Source organism: Oncorhynchus mykiss, chromosome 16 (genome assembly GCF_057628025.1).
Source record: "Oncorhynchus mykiss isolate SJ-2025 chromosome 16, ASM5762802v1, whole genome shotgun sequence".
NCBI classification, from domain to species: Eukaryota; Metazoa; Chordata; class Actinopteri; order Salmoniformes; family Salmonidae; genus Oncorhynchus; species Oncorhynchus mykiss.
Window position 1 is genome coordinate 16,147,419 of NC_143037.1, and position 15,474 is coordinate 16,162,892.

Sequence of the window (15,474 nt, forward strand, 5' to 3'; positions counted from 1 at the left end):
TTCGGAAGATAACAGCTCTATAAATATTATTTAGTGGTGGCCGACTCTCTAGTTAATTACTTAATTAACAGAGGTTACACTAAAGTAAGGTGTAGGCTGAGGCATTGCTCAGTGTAACTGGAGAACCCGCATGGCTTCGACTGCAGTGTGAATTATTTTCCATACAAACAGTACCTCTCTCTCTAAGTAAAACAGACAAGTTGATATTTTCTAATTCACACAGATGGCCATTTTCATTTTCTCTTTAAAATGCCAAATGTAAGAGGCAGGTAAATACATGTTTTTATATATAATGGGTTACATTATGTAGTCTGTGTGATAGACTTACATCAACAAATCTTTGCTGAATAGAAACCTGGCTTTTAGGGGGTCATAACAAAACCATGGTAAGCTAAATTGACTTTCTCTGCGTCACTTTAGAAGATAACTATATTTTTCAATTTGGTTACGAGACTTCAAACCCAGATTTGTTGACAAATGACCAAAGTCACTGAAGGAGGGTTTCTTTACAGTACACTACATTATCTAGAGACTCCAAGCCCCCCCACCAAACTGATGTGGCTCTGCTTTATGTATTCTTTGAGTATTAGAAATACCGGTCTCTTGACGTAAAAAAAAAACTAATGACACTCAGCATTCACATGATGGCTTAAAGGTGAAAAATAGAAGTGGTAAGCTCATGTTCTCTGTCTACATGATAAAGAAAGTTTCAGAGAAAAACATGAATGCAAGAGCTGTGGTATATGGACAAAAACCCATTAGAATGATACGTTTATAACAATAATGTGCACCTCCGTTACTTTTTTACATTACCCTTAAAACTACTACTAATTTGAATGGCATTGCTATCAACGTACCCATTAGCAATTGGCCATATTAGCAGACTTAATTCATTTCAAACATCACATTTCCGTATAGGTAACTATTTATATTTACTGACATCCTCGGTAAGTGGTCAGTTCGGTCGTCACGATAATTTTCTGTTTATCATCCCCGCTCTTATGAACACAATTTCGAAAAAGGTGTAGCTGCACGCACCCAACATTATCTTTTTAGAGGTTTGGAGGCCCCACAAACACTTACTCTCTTCAGAATCACCTCAAAACACACTAGTCAGTTTACCTCCCCTCATGTCAACTGGTTTGTTATTCGTCCTAGTCTACCCACCTAAACCTCCAACTTCACCCGTTATGAGGATAAACACTAACTTCATAAACAGCCATCATTGTTCACTTAGCTGCTCCACAGCCAATGGGCTTGGTATCACTTTAGGAGCTATGGCACTGTAGCTCATTCTAAATCACAGTTACCCACTCACACCTTATGGCAGTAAACACAAGTAACCGCTGCATGATTTGATTATTCCAAGCGTAATGTTGACACCTTTATCTTCCTTCAGGGCCTATTGACCTCCGCAGTAGAAGACATAAAAAAGAAACATAGAAACTGACAGAAGAATTGGACCCAGGAGCTTCAAAACATTGTGGGATTCAGAGTGAGTCAACATTGAGTTATAGTTATTTTTAAACAAGCTCTGAGGCAGGGAGAAAAAGGGACCTGAGCAATACAAAAACATTGAAACAACAACAAGAGGCCTTAGGAGGACAACAGACGGAGCGTGAACAGAGGCTGAGTAAGCAGCTGAGCCCTATGGGTGTTTGATACCAAATCATAGAGCGGCGTAAAACCACAGGGCAGCATGTAGCATAGCGGGCCAGTAACCGAAAAGTCGCTGTGTTATATTGAAAGTGGCTAATATTGCGTTGATTCGATCACAATTCCAACAGTAGAGCGAAACATTGATGTTGTTAACTAAAGGGGGAAACTCTAGAAAGTTGAGTGAAGTTTTAATTTCTTCTGTGCGGCAGTCTGAGGGGAGCTGCAGGCCCGCAGTCTAGAGGTAACATTGGTAGTAGTTGCCAGGCGCACCAGTTTGAGTGTGTCAAGAACTGCAATGCTGCTGGGTATCAAGAATGGTCCACTACCCAAAGGACAGCATTGAAGTTGAGATGGGGCCCTGTGGAATGCTTTCAACACCTTACAGAGTTCATGCCCTGATTAATTGAAGCAGTTTTGAGGGCAAAAGGGGCGAAACTCAATATTAGGAAGGTGTTCCTAATTCTTTGGACTCTCAGTGTACATGTATTAAAAGAAACTCCCCACACACTGCACTTTTTAAGTCTTATGTATTTACTGTGCTAACGCCAAGTCTCACAACCTTTCTGCGAGAGCACAGCATTTGCACATATGTCACCACAATAAAAACAAATGAAACACAAATTTAAGAAAAATAATAGGTCTATAATATATTCTGAAAAGCAGTGGAGAGAAACTTTAAGACCCACCCAGGAAGGTCCCGGTGAATCCGAGAGCCAGGAAGCTGGTGACCACCAAGACAGAGCCCAGGGCCATGAGAGCTGCCCCCGCGTAGAACACCTCTGGGCTGGCCATCACCTCCCACCTCGCCTGGGCCTTCATCGCCACTGTCATACTGGAGAGAGGGAAAGGGCGTGGGGGAGAAGGGGAGGATTAAGGGATAGGAAGAGGTAAAGATGCAGATGGAGAGGAGGAAAAGAGGAGATGAAAGAACAGAGAGAAGCGAAGGGAGATGAGAGAGAAGTGGAGAGAGAAGAGAGAACAGAAAATAAGGGGGGAAGGGGAGATAAGGCTAGAAATTAGCAGGCAGCCTGGTTTTTGTTAACATAATCATACATATGAAACAGGAGAGATGATTCAATGTATGTCAATGAAGTACGCAAAGCTGGCCTAGTTTCTTAAGGTCAACACATCACTGAAATTAAACTTGGGTTAATGTTTTGCTGAGAAGAGCAAGCACAAACAATTTAAGCAATGTATCTGATAATGATGGCCAAAAGTAAACTTTCCCAGGGGTTTGGATTGAAAAACACAGATACTGTGTATACTCTGAGCCCTCTACGCACAGTACCCATAACATGTTTAGAGTTTCATGATAAATGATCAGGGAACACCAGCGATATAACGCAGAATGATCTTGATTACATTTAATATCAAAGTACACAGTAAAACTTTGAAGGACTCCCAACTTAACCCATGATCTGATAAGAAAACGTTTCCCATGACTTTATTTGGTTGTGATTTATTTGCTGTTGTCATGGAAACTATGCAACAGGCTCTCACAGTCTCTTTCATCTACTTTGTCCAAACATTACATTTCGAAGTTGGTTGTTGCTCCTACTGTTCTGTATCATTCCATTTCTCCAAATGTAAACATTTTTAAAAGTTAAGGCACTCATTCTGAATGGGTAAGGTAAGGGTTAAGGTTTTGGATAGGGTTTAAACAAAAAAATTAAAAGCAGTTTCCACGACTGGGATCATGTACCACCCCCATTCACAACGCCCTAATAAAACCAGAGCCTACTTGATGGAAATAGCTCACTGTTGCCTCTAGTGGCCGGTTTTGAAAGCATTTCCCGACATCCTCAGGACATGGATAGACATCCAACTTCGACGTCAATCTTGAACTATCTCCCTGAGTTGATGTTAACCAGACAGAGTTTAAAGGTGACATTCATTTTTCTTGTTATTTTCACACACAAAAAGCTGGTGACAAATGACAGACAGAAACCTACCTTCAACTGAAGCAAAAATAATGAACAATGACCAATGAAAATGACAGTAACAGAGAATTACAAAAACAGTGAGTTACTCCTCCCCTTCCATCTCAAATCACAGCTGCCACAGTGAGTCTTCGGCAGCAGGTTTTCCTACCAGGATCCCAGCACCCACACACAATTCCTGGTAGTCTGCCTTTGAAGTTGAATGCAATGCAACAGAAATGTGCACATCACAACAACACAGACCCTCCTGCCAGCTTTGCTAACCTAGTTTTCTTCTGATACCAACCTAGTTTCCCCTTATGGTCTGGAAAATAGTTTTCCATACATAATGTACGCATGCACAAACAAAAGCTATGCGCGCACACACATGCAGGCCAGGGATCTACGGTAACCTATTTGATTTATTTATTATTTCTATATTTTTTTTTTACAAAGAGCACGTTTGCAGCTAAGATGAAAAATGTAAGTGCACACAAAGACATGTAGGAGCACAATGAAAACATAAAAAATATGTCAGCGTTACCCACCACCATCAACAAAACACCAAATGATGGAATTCCTTATGGAAGAATGGTGTCGCATCCCTCCAAGAGGTCCAGACACTTATAGAGTCTATGTCAAGGCGCATTCGAGCTGTTCTGGCGGCTTGTGGTGGCCCAACGCCTTATTAAGGACCTTTATGTTGGTGTTTCCTTTAAGAACAGAAGGAATGACGAATCTCCAGATTCGTAGAGAAGAGTCAGCCGGGGTGTAGCTTCAATCTCATATTTTCTAGGTCTCTGGGTCACTATGTCAGCTAGGAGTCATTATGAATAAAAAAGTGAACTAAACCCACTCCAAACCCTCTTAGAACACAGGCAGAGACAAGATGTCCGACAACACATACTGTATGAGTTTTCATCGACATGTAGCATGTTTTCACTCTTACTAATACACAGCTATAGAACACAACAGACATGATGAATAACCAGACAACCGAAGCAAATTCTTTAATTGAAAAGGGACCTGTTTTCGTGCAGTGCATTGATTTTCATCGCAACTGTTTTTGTCCTTGAAGAAAATATCAGAGCTGGAAAAATTTACTACTAATAATAATAATAATAATAATAATAATACTAGTGGGCCATTTTCCCTACACACTGAGTGTACAAAACATTAGGAACACCTTCCTAATATTGAGTTGCACCCCCTTTAGCCTTCAGAAAAGCCTCAAATCGTCAGAGCATGACTCTACAAGGTGTAGAAAGCGTTCCACAGGGATGCTGGCCCATGTTGACTCAAATGCTTTCCACAGTTGTGTCAAGTTGTCTGGGTCATGAAAATTGAAGGTTTTGGCTCATTCATTCATATTGCTCTCTCCTCTGCTGTCCCACTTTGGGTGGTGGAGCATTCTTGATACACACAGGTAACTGTTGAGCATGAAAAACCCAGCAGCATTGCGCTTGGCACCAACTACCATACCCCTTTCAAAAGGCACTTCAAATCTCCTGTCTTGTCCATTCATCCTCTGAATGGCACACACACACAGTGCATATGGAATGTATTCAGACCCCTTCACTTTTCCACATTTTGTTACGTGGATGAAATTGTCCCCCCCCCCCCCCATCAATCTACACACAATACCCCATTATGACAAAGCAAAAACAAGATTTCAGACAAGTATTTAAAAAAGGAAATATCACATTTATTTAAGTATTCAAACCTTTTACTCAGTACTTTGTTGAAGCACCTTTGGAAGCAATTACAGCCTTGAGTCTTCTTGGGTGTGACGCTACAAGCTTGGCACACCTGTATTTGGGGAGTTTCTCTCATTCTTCTCCGCAGATCCTCTCAAGCTCTGTCAGATTGGATGGGGAGCGTCGCCGCAATGCTATTTTCAGATTTCTCCAGAGATGTTCAATTGGGTTCAAGTCCGGGGTCTGGCTGGGCTACTCGAGGACATTCAGAGACCTGTCCCAAAGCCACTCCTGCATTGTCTTGGCTGTGTTGGAAGAACCTTTGCCCCAGTCTGAGGTCCTGGGCGCTCTGGAGAAGGTTTTCATCAAGGATGTCTCTGTACTTTGCTTTGCTCTGTTCATCTTTCCCTCGATCCTAACTAGTCTCCCAGTCCCTGCCGCTTAAAAACATCCCCACAGCATGATGCTGCCACCACCATGATTCACCGTAGGGATGGTGCCAGGTTTCCTCCAGATGTGACACTTGGCATTTAGGCCAAAGAGTTCAATCTTGGATTCATCAGATCAGAGAATCTTGTTTCTCATGGTCTAAGAGTCTGTAGGTGCCTTTTGGAAAACTCTAAACGGGCTGTCATCACCACAGATGACCATTGGGTTCATGGCAGTGGTGTAAAGTACTTAAGTAAAAATACTTGAAAGCACTAATTAATAGTTTTTTTTGGGTATCTGTACTTTACTTTTACTTCACTACCATCCTTGAGAAAATAATGTACATTTTACTTCATACATTTTCCTTGACACCCAAAAGTATTAATTGTGAATGCTTAGCAAGACAAGAAAATGGTTCAGTTCATGCACTTAAGAGAACATCACTGGTCATCCCTACTGCCTCGGATCTGGCGGACTCACTAAACACATATGCTTTGTTTGTAAATTACAGTACCAGTCAAAAGATTGGACACACCTACTCATTCAACGGTTTTCTTTATTTTTACTATTTTCTAAATTGTAGCATAATAGGGAAGACATCAAAAACAATGAAATAACACATGGAATCATGTATTAAGCAAAAAACTATATTTTATATAAGAGAGTCTTCAAAGTAACCACCCTTTGCCTTGACAGCTTTGCATACTCTTGGCATTCTCTCAACCAGCTTCATGCTTCAAATAAACCACTATTAAAGGACACCAATAAGAAGAAGAAACTAGCTTGGGCCAAGAAACATGAGCAATGGACATTGGACCATTGGAAATCTGTCTATTGGTCCGATGAACTCAAATTTGGGATTTTTGGTTCCAACCGCCCTGTCTTTGTGAGACGCAGAGTAGGTGAACAGATGATCTCTACATGTGTGTTTCCCACCGTGAAGCACTGAGGTGGTGTGATGGTCCTTTGCTGGTGACTGTCTGTTACTTAGAATTCAAGGCACATTTTACAAGCATGGCTACCACAGCATTCTGCAGCGATAAGCCATCCCATCTGGTTTGCACTTAGTGGGACTATCATTTGTTTTCAAAAGGACAATGACCCAACACACCTCCAGGCTGTGTAAGAGCTATTTGACCAAGGAGAGTGATGGAGTGCTGCATCAGATGACCTGGCCTCCACAATCACCTGACCTCAACCCAATTGATATGGTTTGAGAGGAGTTGGACCACAGAGTGAAGGAAAAGCAGCCAACAAGTGCTCAGCATATGTGGGAACTCCTTTAATACTGTTGGCATTCCAGGTGAAGCTCGTTGAGAGAATGCCAAGAGTGTGCAAAGCTGTCATCAAGGCAAAGGGTGGCTACTTTAAGAATCTCAAATTATTTGTTTAACACTTTTTTGGTTACTACATGATTCCATGTGTTATTTCATAGTTTATGTCTTCACTATTATTCTACAATGCAGAAAATAGTAAAAATAAAGAAAAATGGAATGAGTAGGTGTGTCCAAACCTTTGACAGGTACAGTATATTTAATTTTTCTTCCACTTTGACATAAGAGTAGATTGTTAATAAAAAATGACAATTAAATCAATTTTAATCCCACTTTGTAAAACAAAATGTGAAGAAATCCAAGGGGTCTGAATACTTTTGTAAGGCACTCGATACTTTTACAAGGCACTCTCACAGCTTGAGACTCCTGTCACTTGGTTGACTGAATAGGGTCTCCTGAGGCACAGAAAGTTGTCATGGTACCTTAGGTGTTAAACATAACAGATTTGATAAACATACGCCCCACTCAAGAGAGTGAGTAATCATACTGCAACAATTTGTGACAGTTAAAGAGTTAGACCTGATTATAACAGCATCTTGAAGCAGCATCTGAAGGAAACTGGGATGTCGAGAAGGTGAGTAGTGAACATTTTTTCTCTGACATTGAGATACATACAGTACTTTCAACAGTTCAAAAGAACCTTAAATTCTTCGGTCCCATCATGAGAGACTGAGAGCGAGCATAGCATAGAGCATAGATGTGAATGAACAGAGGAGATCAAAATAAACGTTATCCTATGAAGGAAGGGATTTATTGATTACTTTATTGATTTATCATTTCTCGTCAAACGTTTCCTGTGAGTGGGAGAAATACAGAAGCCGTAATAGCCAGGAGAGGCTGAGTCTGGGGAGTTTGGGGGGGAATAGCTTCTCTTGAGGACAGCAGGGTTTTCATATAGACACAGAATGCTGTGGACGGTTCATAATAATGTCCAGAACAGAGAGAATGGAATGGCATCAAACACTACCGCGAGCTCGTCCTACCCAGGTTAAGGTGCCAGCAACCTCCTGTAGTAGGATGTGATTATTGAACCTCATATGATGTTAAGGGCCACAGAAGAAAAATACAAAAAACACTGTCAAACACTGAAGCATCTACAAACACTATTACAACCCGAAGCCTCTATGCAACTACTACAACTATTGCTTCTTATAACCAGACCCTTGAATAGCTTCATTTAAGACAGCTATACCTGTATACACTATTGAGAGAGTTGGATGGGGGACTAGTATACTTAATGGAGGCACAAAGACCACTCGGAGGTGTTATGTGACGTAGTGTTGTATCCTTGCACATGCACAAATAGACGCACACGCGAACATGCGTTGCATTACACGGTGCCTTCGGAAAGTATTCAGTCCCCCTTTCCACATCTAGATTTAAATCATTTTTTAAACCTCAATTTACACACAATACCCCATAACGACAAAGCAAAAACAGTTTTTTAGACATTATTGCAAAACTATTAAAAATAGAAAACAGAAACCCTTACCACGCCGGACGAGATGTCTGCCTTTTTACGGTCCTCTAACAAATTGTGCTATTGTATGCGTTTTTTTCGTGTTATTGGTAACTTATTTTGTACATAATGTTCCGCCACCGTATCTTATGACCGAAAAGAGCTTCTAGATATCAAGGACAGCGTTGGTGTCTAGTGGCCTCCTTGTTCGAACACGCCTTTTCAGTTCTGCCAACAAATTTTCTATAGGATTGAGGTCAGGGCTTTGTGATGGCCATAAGCCATTTTGCTACAACTTTGGATGTATGCTTGGGGTCATTGTCCATTTGGAAGACCCATTTGCGACCAAGCTTTAACTTCCTGACTGGTGTCTTGAGCTGTTGCTTTAATATATCAACATAAATTTCTTTCCTCATGGTGCCATCTATTTTGTGAAGTGCACGAGTCCCTCCTGCAGCAAAGCACCCCCACAACATGATGTTGCCACCTCCATGCTTCACGGTTGGGATGGTGTTCTTCGGCTTGCAAGCTTCCCCCCTTTTCCTCCAAACATAAATGGTCATTATGGCCAAACAGTTGGAGTGGTCTTTGTGCCTCCATTAAGTATACTAGTCCCCCATCCAACTCTCTCAATAGTGTATATTTTTGTTTCACCAGACCAGAGGACATTTCTCCAAAAGTACGATCTTTATCCTCATGTGCAGTTGCAAGCCGTAGTCTGTCTTTTTTATGGCGGTTTTGGAGCAGTGGCTTCTTCCTTGCTGAGCAGACTTTCAGGTAATGTCGATATAGGATTAGTTTTACTGTGGAGACAGATACTCTTGTACCGGTTTCCTCAAATTCACTCAAATGATGTCAATTAGCCTATCAGAAGCTTCTAAAGCCATGACATCATTTTCTGGAATTTTCCAAGCTGTTTAAAGGCACAGTTAACTTAGCATATGTAAACTTCTGACCCACTAGAATTGTGAGACAGTGAATTATGTGAATATAATCTGTCTGTAAACAATTGTTGGAAAAATTACTTGTCATGCACAAAGTAGATGTCCTAACCAACTTGCCAAAACTATAGTTTGTGAACAAGAAATTTGTGGAGTGGTTGAAAAACACGTTTTAATGACTCCAACCTAAGTGTATGTAAACTTCCGACTTCCACTGTATATCCTACCAACGGGACATTAAAAACTGTAATATCTTATGTTTCACCGAGTCATGGCTGAACGATGACATGAATAACATACAGCTGGCGGGTTTTACAAGTTTTCGGCAGGATAGAACAGCAGCCTCTGGAAAGCCGCCTACGTATATTTGTAAACAACAGCTGGTGCACAAAAAGTCTCAAGGTTTTGCACGCCTGAGGTAGAGTATCTCATGATAAGCTGTAGACCACACTATTTACTAGAGGCTGATTAATCAGAATGGCCGATTAATTAGGGCCTATTTCAAGTTTTCATAAACAATCGGAAATCGGTATTTTTGGGCGCCGATTTCCGATTAATTTTTTAAATATATTTTTTAATACCTTTATTTAACTAGGCAAGTCAGTTAAGAACACATTCTTATTTTCAATTGACGGCCTAGGAACGGTGGGTTAACTGCCTTGCTCAGGGGCAGAACGACAGATTTTCACCATGTCAGCTCAGGGGATCCAATCTTGCAACCTTACAGTTAACTGGTCCAACGCTCTAACCACATGTACTCCACGAGGAGCCCGCCTGTTACGCGAATGCAGTAAAAGCCAAGGTAAGTTGCTAGCTAGCATTAAACTTATCTTATAAAAAACAATCAATCATAATCACTAGTTATAACTACTAATCCAAACAAGTTTCTTTGGTCTGATGATACCAAGATTGAACTGTTCAGCCTGAATGACAAAGGTCACGCCTGGAGGAAACCTGGCACCATCCATACAGTGAAGCATGGTGGTGGCAGTATCATGCTGTGGGAAGGTTTTTCAGCGGCAGGGACTGGGACACCAGTCAGGATCGAGGGCAAGACTAACAGAGCAAAGTACAGAGAGATGCTTGATGAAAACCTGCTCCAGACTGGGGCGAAGGTTCACCTTCCAACAGGACAATGACCCTAAGCACACAGCCATGAAAACGCAGGAGTGGCTTCGGGACAAGTCTCAATGTCCTTGAGTGGCCCAACCAGAGCCCAGACTTGAACCCAATCGAACATCTCTGGAGAGATGATAAAAATAGCTTTGCAGCGACGCTCCCCGTCCAACCTGACAGAGCTAGAGAAGCTCTGCAGAGAAGAATGGGAGAAACTCCAAACACAGCTGTGCCAAGCTTGTAGCGTCATACCTAAGAGGACTTGAGGATTACTGAGTAAAGGGTTTGAATACTTATTTAATTGTGATATTTCAGTAGTTTTTATACATTTGCAAACATTTCTAAAAACCTGTTTTTACTTTGTCATTATGGGGTATTGTGTGTAGATTGATGTGGGGGAAAAACGATGTTATCCATTTTAGAATAAGGCTGTAATGTAACATGTGGTAAAGGTCAAGGGGTCTGAATTATTTCCGTATGCACTGTAAATGTTTATAAAAACTTGAGAGCACTCTGGTGCCAGTACAGCACAAAGGGTCCCTCATCCTCGTTTGAGCTTTTAGGGCTCATAAACTGGTAAAGTCCTAATAATCTAGACACTTCAATTGAGTCATCATCAAGGGAGTCTAAATCAAGAGCTCTTAGAGAATTATAGTGCTGTTCAAAGGCATTGATTCATTTTTTATACACTACTGTTCAAAAGTTTGGGGTCACTTAGAAATGTCCTTGTTTTTGAAAGAAAATGACATTTTTTGTCCATTAAAATAACATCAAGTTGATCAGAAATACAGTGTAGACATTGTTAATGTTGTAAATTACTATTATAGGGGTAAACTGCAGATTATTTTTGGATTATCAACAAAGGCATACAGAGGCCCATTATCAGCAACCATCACTCCTGTGATCCAATGGTACGTTGTGTTAGCTGATCCAAGTTTATAATTTTAGAAGGCTAATTGAGCATTAGAAAACCCTTTTGCAATTATGTTAGCACAGCTGAAAGTTGTTGTTCTGATTAAAGAAGCAATATAAAACTGGCCTTCTTTAGACTAGATGAGTATCTGGAGCATCAGCCTTTGTGGGTTCGATTACAGGCTCAAAATGGCCAGAAACAAATACATTTCTTCTGAAACTCTTCAGTCTATTCTTGTTATGAGAATCTCATCCCTAAAGGTCAGAGGGAAAAATCATTCACAAACGTCTTCATTAAAAATGCTAATTTATGAAGTTCTCCATGGCTCGGTTAGTGTTATTGTTGTTGACTGGTGCCCACAGGGAGGTGGTGACAAAATAGCTGTGGCGTTGCGGGCAAGAGGGACTGGCATAGCTTTTAGAAGATTAGCATGGCATTCATGCAAATATTCACAATCTTGTTGCGTGCGTGTGTGTGTGTGTGTGCATGAGTGCGAGCGCATGAGTGTTTATCTTCATATAAGCTGTGCATGTCCGTGGTGCTTGTGTGTGTACACAGACTAACTTTCTAACTCTAGGATACTCAGAGCTCAGACGCACCATGCTGGGACGGACTAAGCCACGAGGTGAGCTAGCGAGAGTGTGTGTGTTGTGCAATTGAAGAGGTCAGGTCACACTACTCTAACTTAAGGGTTTAACACACTGCTCCATCTGTCAATCTCTGTTCATTCAGTACGTCAGAGGTGAAGGCAGATTATAAATACAAGCACAAAAGCTGTGTTCCACATCCCTTCTACTCCCCACACCTCTGAGAGCTGTCATTATGTCTAAATGGGCTACCAGACAGGGAGAGATGGGAGGGTGGAGGCTGGAAATTGAAACTGTCAGATAAATTGGTGTTGGGTACTTTCGGAATACGTCTTTCAAAACCAGCTCTGCCTACCAGGAAAAGGGGCACACCCTCCACCCCTACTCACCCCTCACGACCAGGTTAGTGCAAGGACAGTCTTGGGGTGGGAAAGCCATCCATTCCAGGAAACTAGAAGTAACTTGTGCAACATTTAGTTTCACTAAGTAAAAGTGGGTCTGTCTGTCTAAACTGATGGAGTAAGTCAGACAAGTAGCTCTCTATGAATGGATAGTTACTCCTCACAAACACAAACAGGAAAATACCAGAAGCAGTAAACTGTTGGTCATTCTGTCCAAATATGGAGAGGAGCTGAGAGGTCCATTCATTTCAATGAAAGTTGTATATTTTCCAAAGAGCATTTTCCACTTCAATCATAATGGCCAACTATGCAAATGATTTGGAAAAAGAGAATAGACAGTCACTTCTTGGGGAAACCCCTAAAGGTCTCTCCAGTTTGTGCTAATACTATGTTTCATGTGATACTTGACAAAGATAGATATGGTATTAGCTATAACTTAAGATCACTTTGTCTTGGGAGCCACAGCCTTGAGCTACACTTGTACTCCAACATACTGCAGAAACATACAGCGATTTAGAACTAAAATGTGCATCGCCACGATGGACATTCTGCAGCAGTTACAGGTCACCAGTACAAAAAGTTACCGTTGTACAGCCTTCAGCCATAAGACTGACCATAGTGTGGATTCGACATGACTGGTCACAGCGGAAATTGAAGTGTGAAGAGTGTGACGAAGGAGAAGGCTGTTTTTCCCTTCACTATCAGAGATAAATACAACATAACCTTGATCTACTACCACTCACACAAACGCAAGTAACCCCCCCCCCCCTCCCTGTCTTTAAAGTAAACAAGGAGGATAACAATCACCTGGAGGGAGGGAGAGAGAAAGCGAGCGAGTGAGAGCGCAGAGAGAGAGAGCGAGTGAGCGCAGAGAGAGAGGCAGAGAGAGAGAGGCAGAGAGAGAGCTAGAGAGAGAGAGAGCGCAGAGAGAGAGAGTGCAGAGAGAAAGAGTGCAGAGAGCGCAGAGAGAGAGCGGCAGAGAGAGAGCTAGAGAGAGTGAGAGAGTGCGGCAGAGAGAGAGCTAGAGAGAGAGTGCGCAGAGAGAGAGAGAGAGTGCGGCAGAGAGAGAGTGAGCGAGAGAGAGAGTGCGGCAGAGAGAGAGTGAGCGAGAGAGTACGGCAGAGAGAGAGAGCGGCAGAGAGAGAGCGGCAGAGAGAGAGCGCAGAGAGAGAGCGCAGAGAGAGAGCGCAGAGAGAGAGAGCGCAGAGAGAGAGAGCGCAGAGAGAGAGAGTGCAGAGAGAAAGAGTGCAGAGAGCGCAGAGACAGAGCGGCAGAGAGAGAGCTAGAGAGAGTGAGAGAGTGCGGCAGAGAGAGAGCTAGAGAGAGAGTGCGCAGAGAGAGAGAGAGAGAGTGCGGCAGAGAGAGAGTGAGCGAGAGAGAGAGTGCGGCAGAGAGAGAGTGAGCGAGAGAGTACGGCAGAGAGAGAGTGAGCGAGAGAGTGCGGCAGAGAGAGAGTGAGCGAGAGAGTGTGGCAGAGAGAGCGAGAGAGTGCGGCAGAGAGAGCGAGAGAGTGCGGCAGAGAGAGCGCGGCAGAGAGAGCGAGAGAGTGCGGCAGAGAGAGCGAGCGAGAGCTAGAGAGAGCGCAGAGAGAGAGCGCAGAGAGAGACCTAGAGAGAGCGCAGAGAGAGAGCTAGAGAAAGCGAGCAAGAGAGAGCGCAGAAAGAACAAGTGCAGAGAGGCAGAGAGCGCAGAGAGATGGACACCAACCTGTGACTGCGGTAGACATTGAGGAGGATGATGAGGGTGCCTAGGCAGTAGCAGGCCAGATAGGGACCCCCAAACAGTCTGGTCAAGCCTCTCGTACGATGCTCCCAACGCGCCACCTGCAACACAAGTTTTACTTCATGAATAAAGTGCCTTTTTGGTCATAGAATATAACTAAATATGTAATATAACTAAAATAACTATTTATTTCAACATTGTTATAAAAAGTATAGGTTCAACTTCATAACAAACATGTTTTCCCATCTCCAGAGATTAAATTTAAAAAATGATAATAAAAAAGGTGACAATTAAAGTGACTGGGTTGACCGTAAGAGGGTGGACAATGTCACCTTAATAAATCTGCCATGAATCCCCAAGTGACAGGGGGAATCGAAGATTGTTGTGTACAACAGGAAGTGGCAATTGAATGCAAGCTTAAAACATGTCTAGCACATCTATGGGCAACAGGGTTGACGTGTCATGCTCGACAGTCAGTTTTCCACGACAAAACAGAAAATAAATAAATATATCTTCAGAAATGACTTTGTCAAAGCAAAACAACAACTTGGGCTTAACAATTACAGTGCCTTCAGAAAGTATTGATAGTATTGATTCTCACCCATCTGCACACAATACCCCATAATGACAAAGTGAATGTTTAGACATTTTTGCTAATTTATTTAAATGAAACACAGAAATAATCCATTTACATAACTATTCCCACCACTGAGTCAATACATGTTAGAACATATTTTAAGTATATTTAAAATTACCTAAATTGGAACAATTTTAAATAAATGTAATGCATTTAATGTTCATTTTATTAGCATTTAAGTATATTAAATACATATAACATCTAAATTGAGACACTTTTTTGTACTTAAGTTTATTGTTATTATATTAGATACAGAGCAAAAAAGATATAATATGAAATACCATTTTAGTATATTTCTATATTTATAAGTTGTATTTGAATCAGAATTCCTGTATTTTCTTTACAAAAAAAGTGCATTTATAATGTATTTCATGTATACTTCTACTCATTAACGACATTAGTTACTGTATTGAGCCATGTAAAGGTTACCTTTACAATTAACACTTATGAGATATATGCACCATTGGGATTTCACACTTTAGTTGTTCACATACGTTTTTGGTAATAAATGATAATTTAAAAAAAATGTGGAATGTATATGTAATTAAAAGTACTACATTATTCAGTTATAAAATGAATATCAAAATATTTGAATAAGCTAAATATGAGAAACAATATCATATTATAAATCAAAACATCAACTGCAGAAAATGATGCTGG

The 15,474-nt window shown here is 41.4% G+C and overlaps 1 protein-coding gene across 5 annotated transcripts in view; it reads right to left on the minus strand.

Moving 5' to 3' along the window:
• Window positions 1-15,474, minus strand: part of pemt (phosphatidylethanolamine N-methyltransferase) — an 81,264-nt gene that overhangs the window by 28,470 nt on the left and 37,320 nt on the right. For all 5 annotated transcript variants that reach the window (XM_090202037.1, XM_036946307.2, XM_090202038.1 and 2 more), the window contains exons 3-4: window positions 14,163-14,278; window positions 2,346-2,491 (exon numbers count right to left, since the gene is read on the minus strand). In XM_090202037.1, coding sequence (XP_090058163.1) covers window positions 2,346-2,491; window positions 14,163-14,278 — 262 coding nt within the window. The remainder of the gene's footprint in view (window positions 1-2,345; window positions 2,492-14,162; window positions 14,279-15,474) is intronic.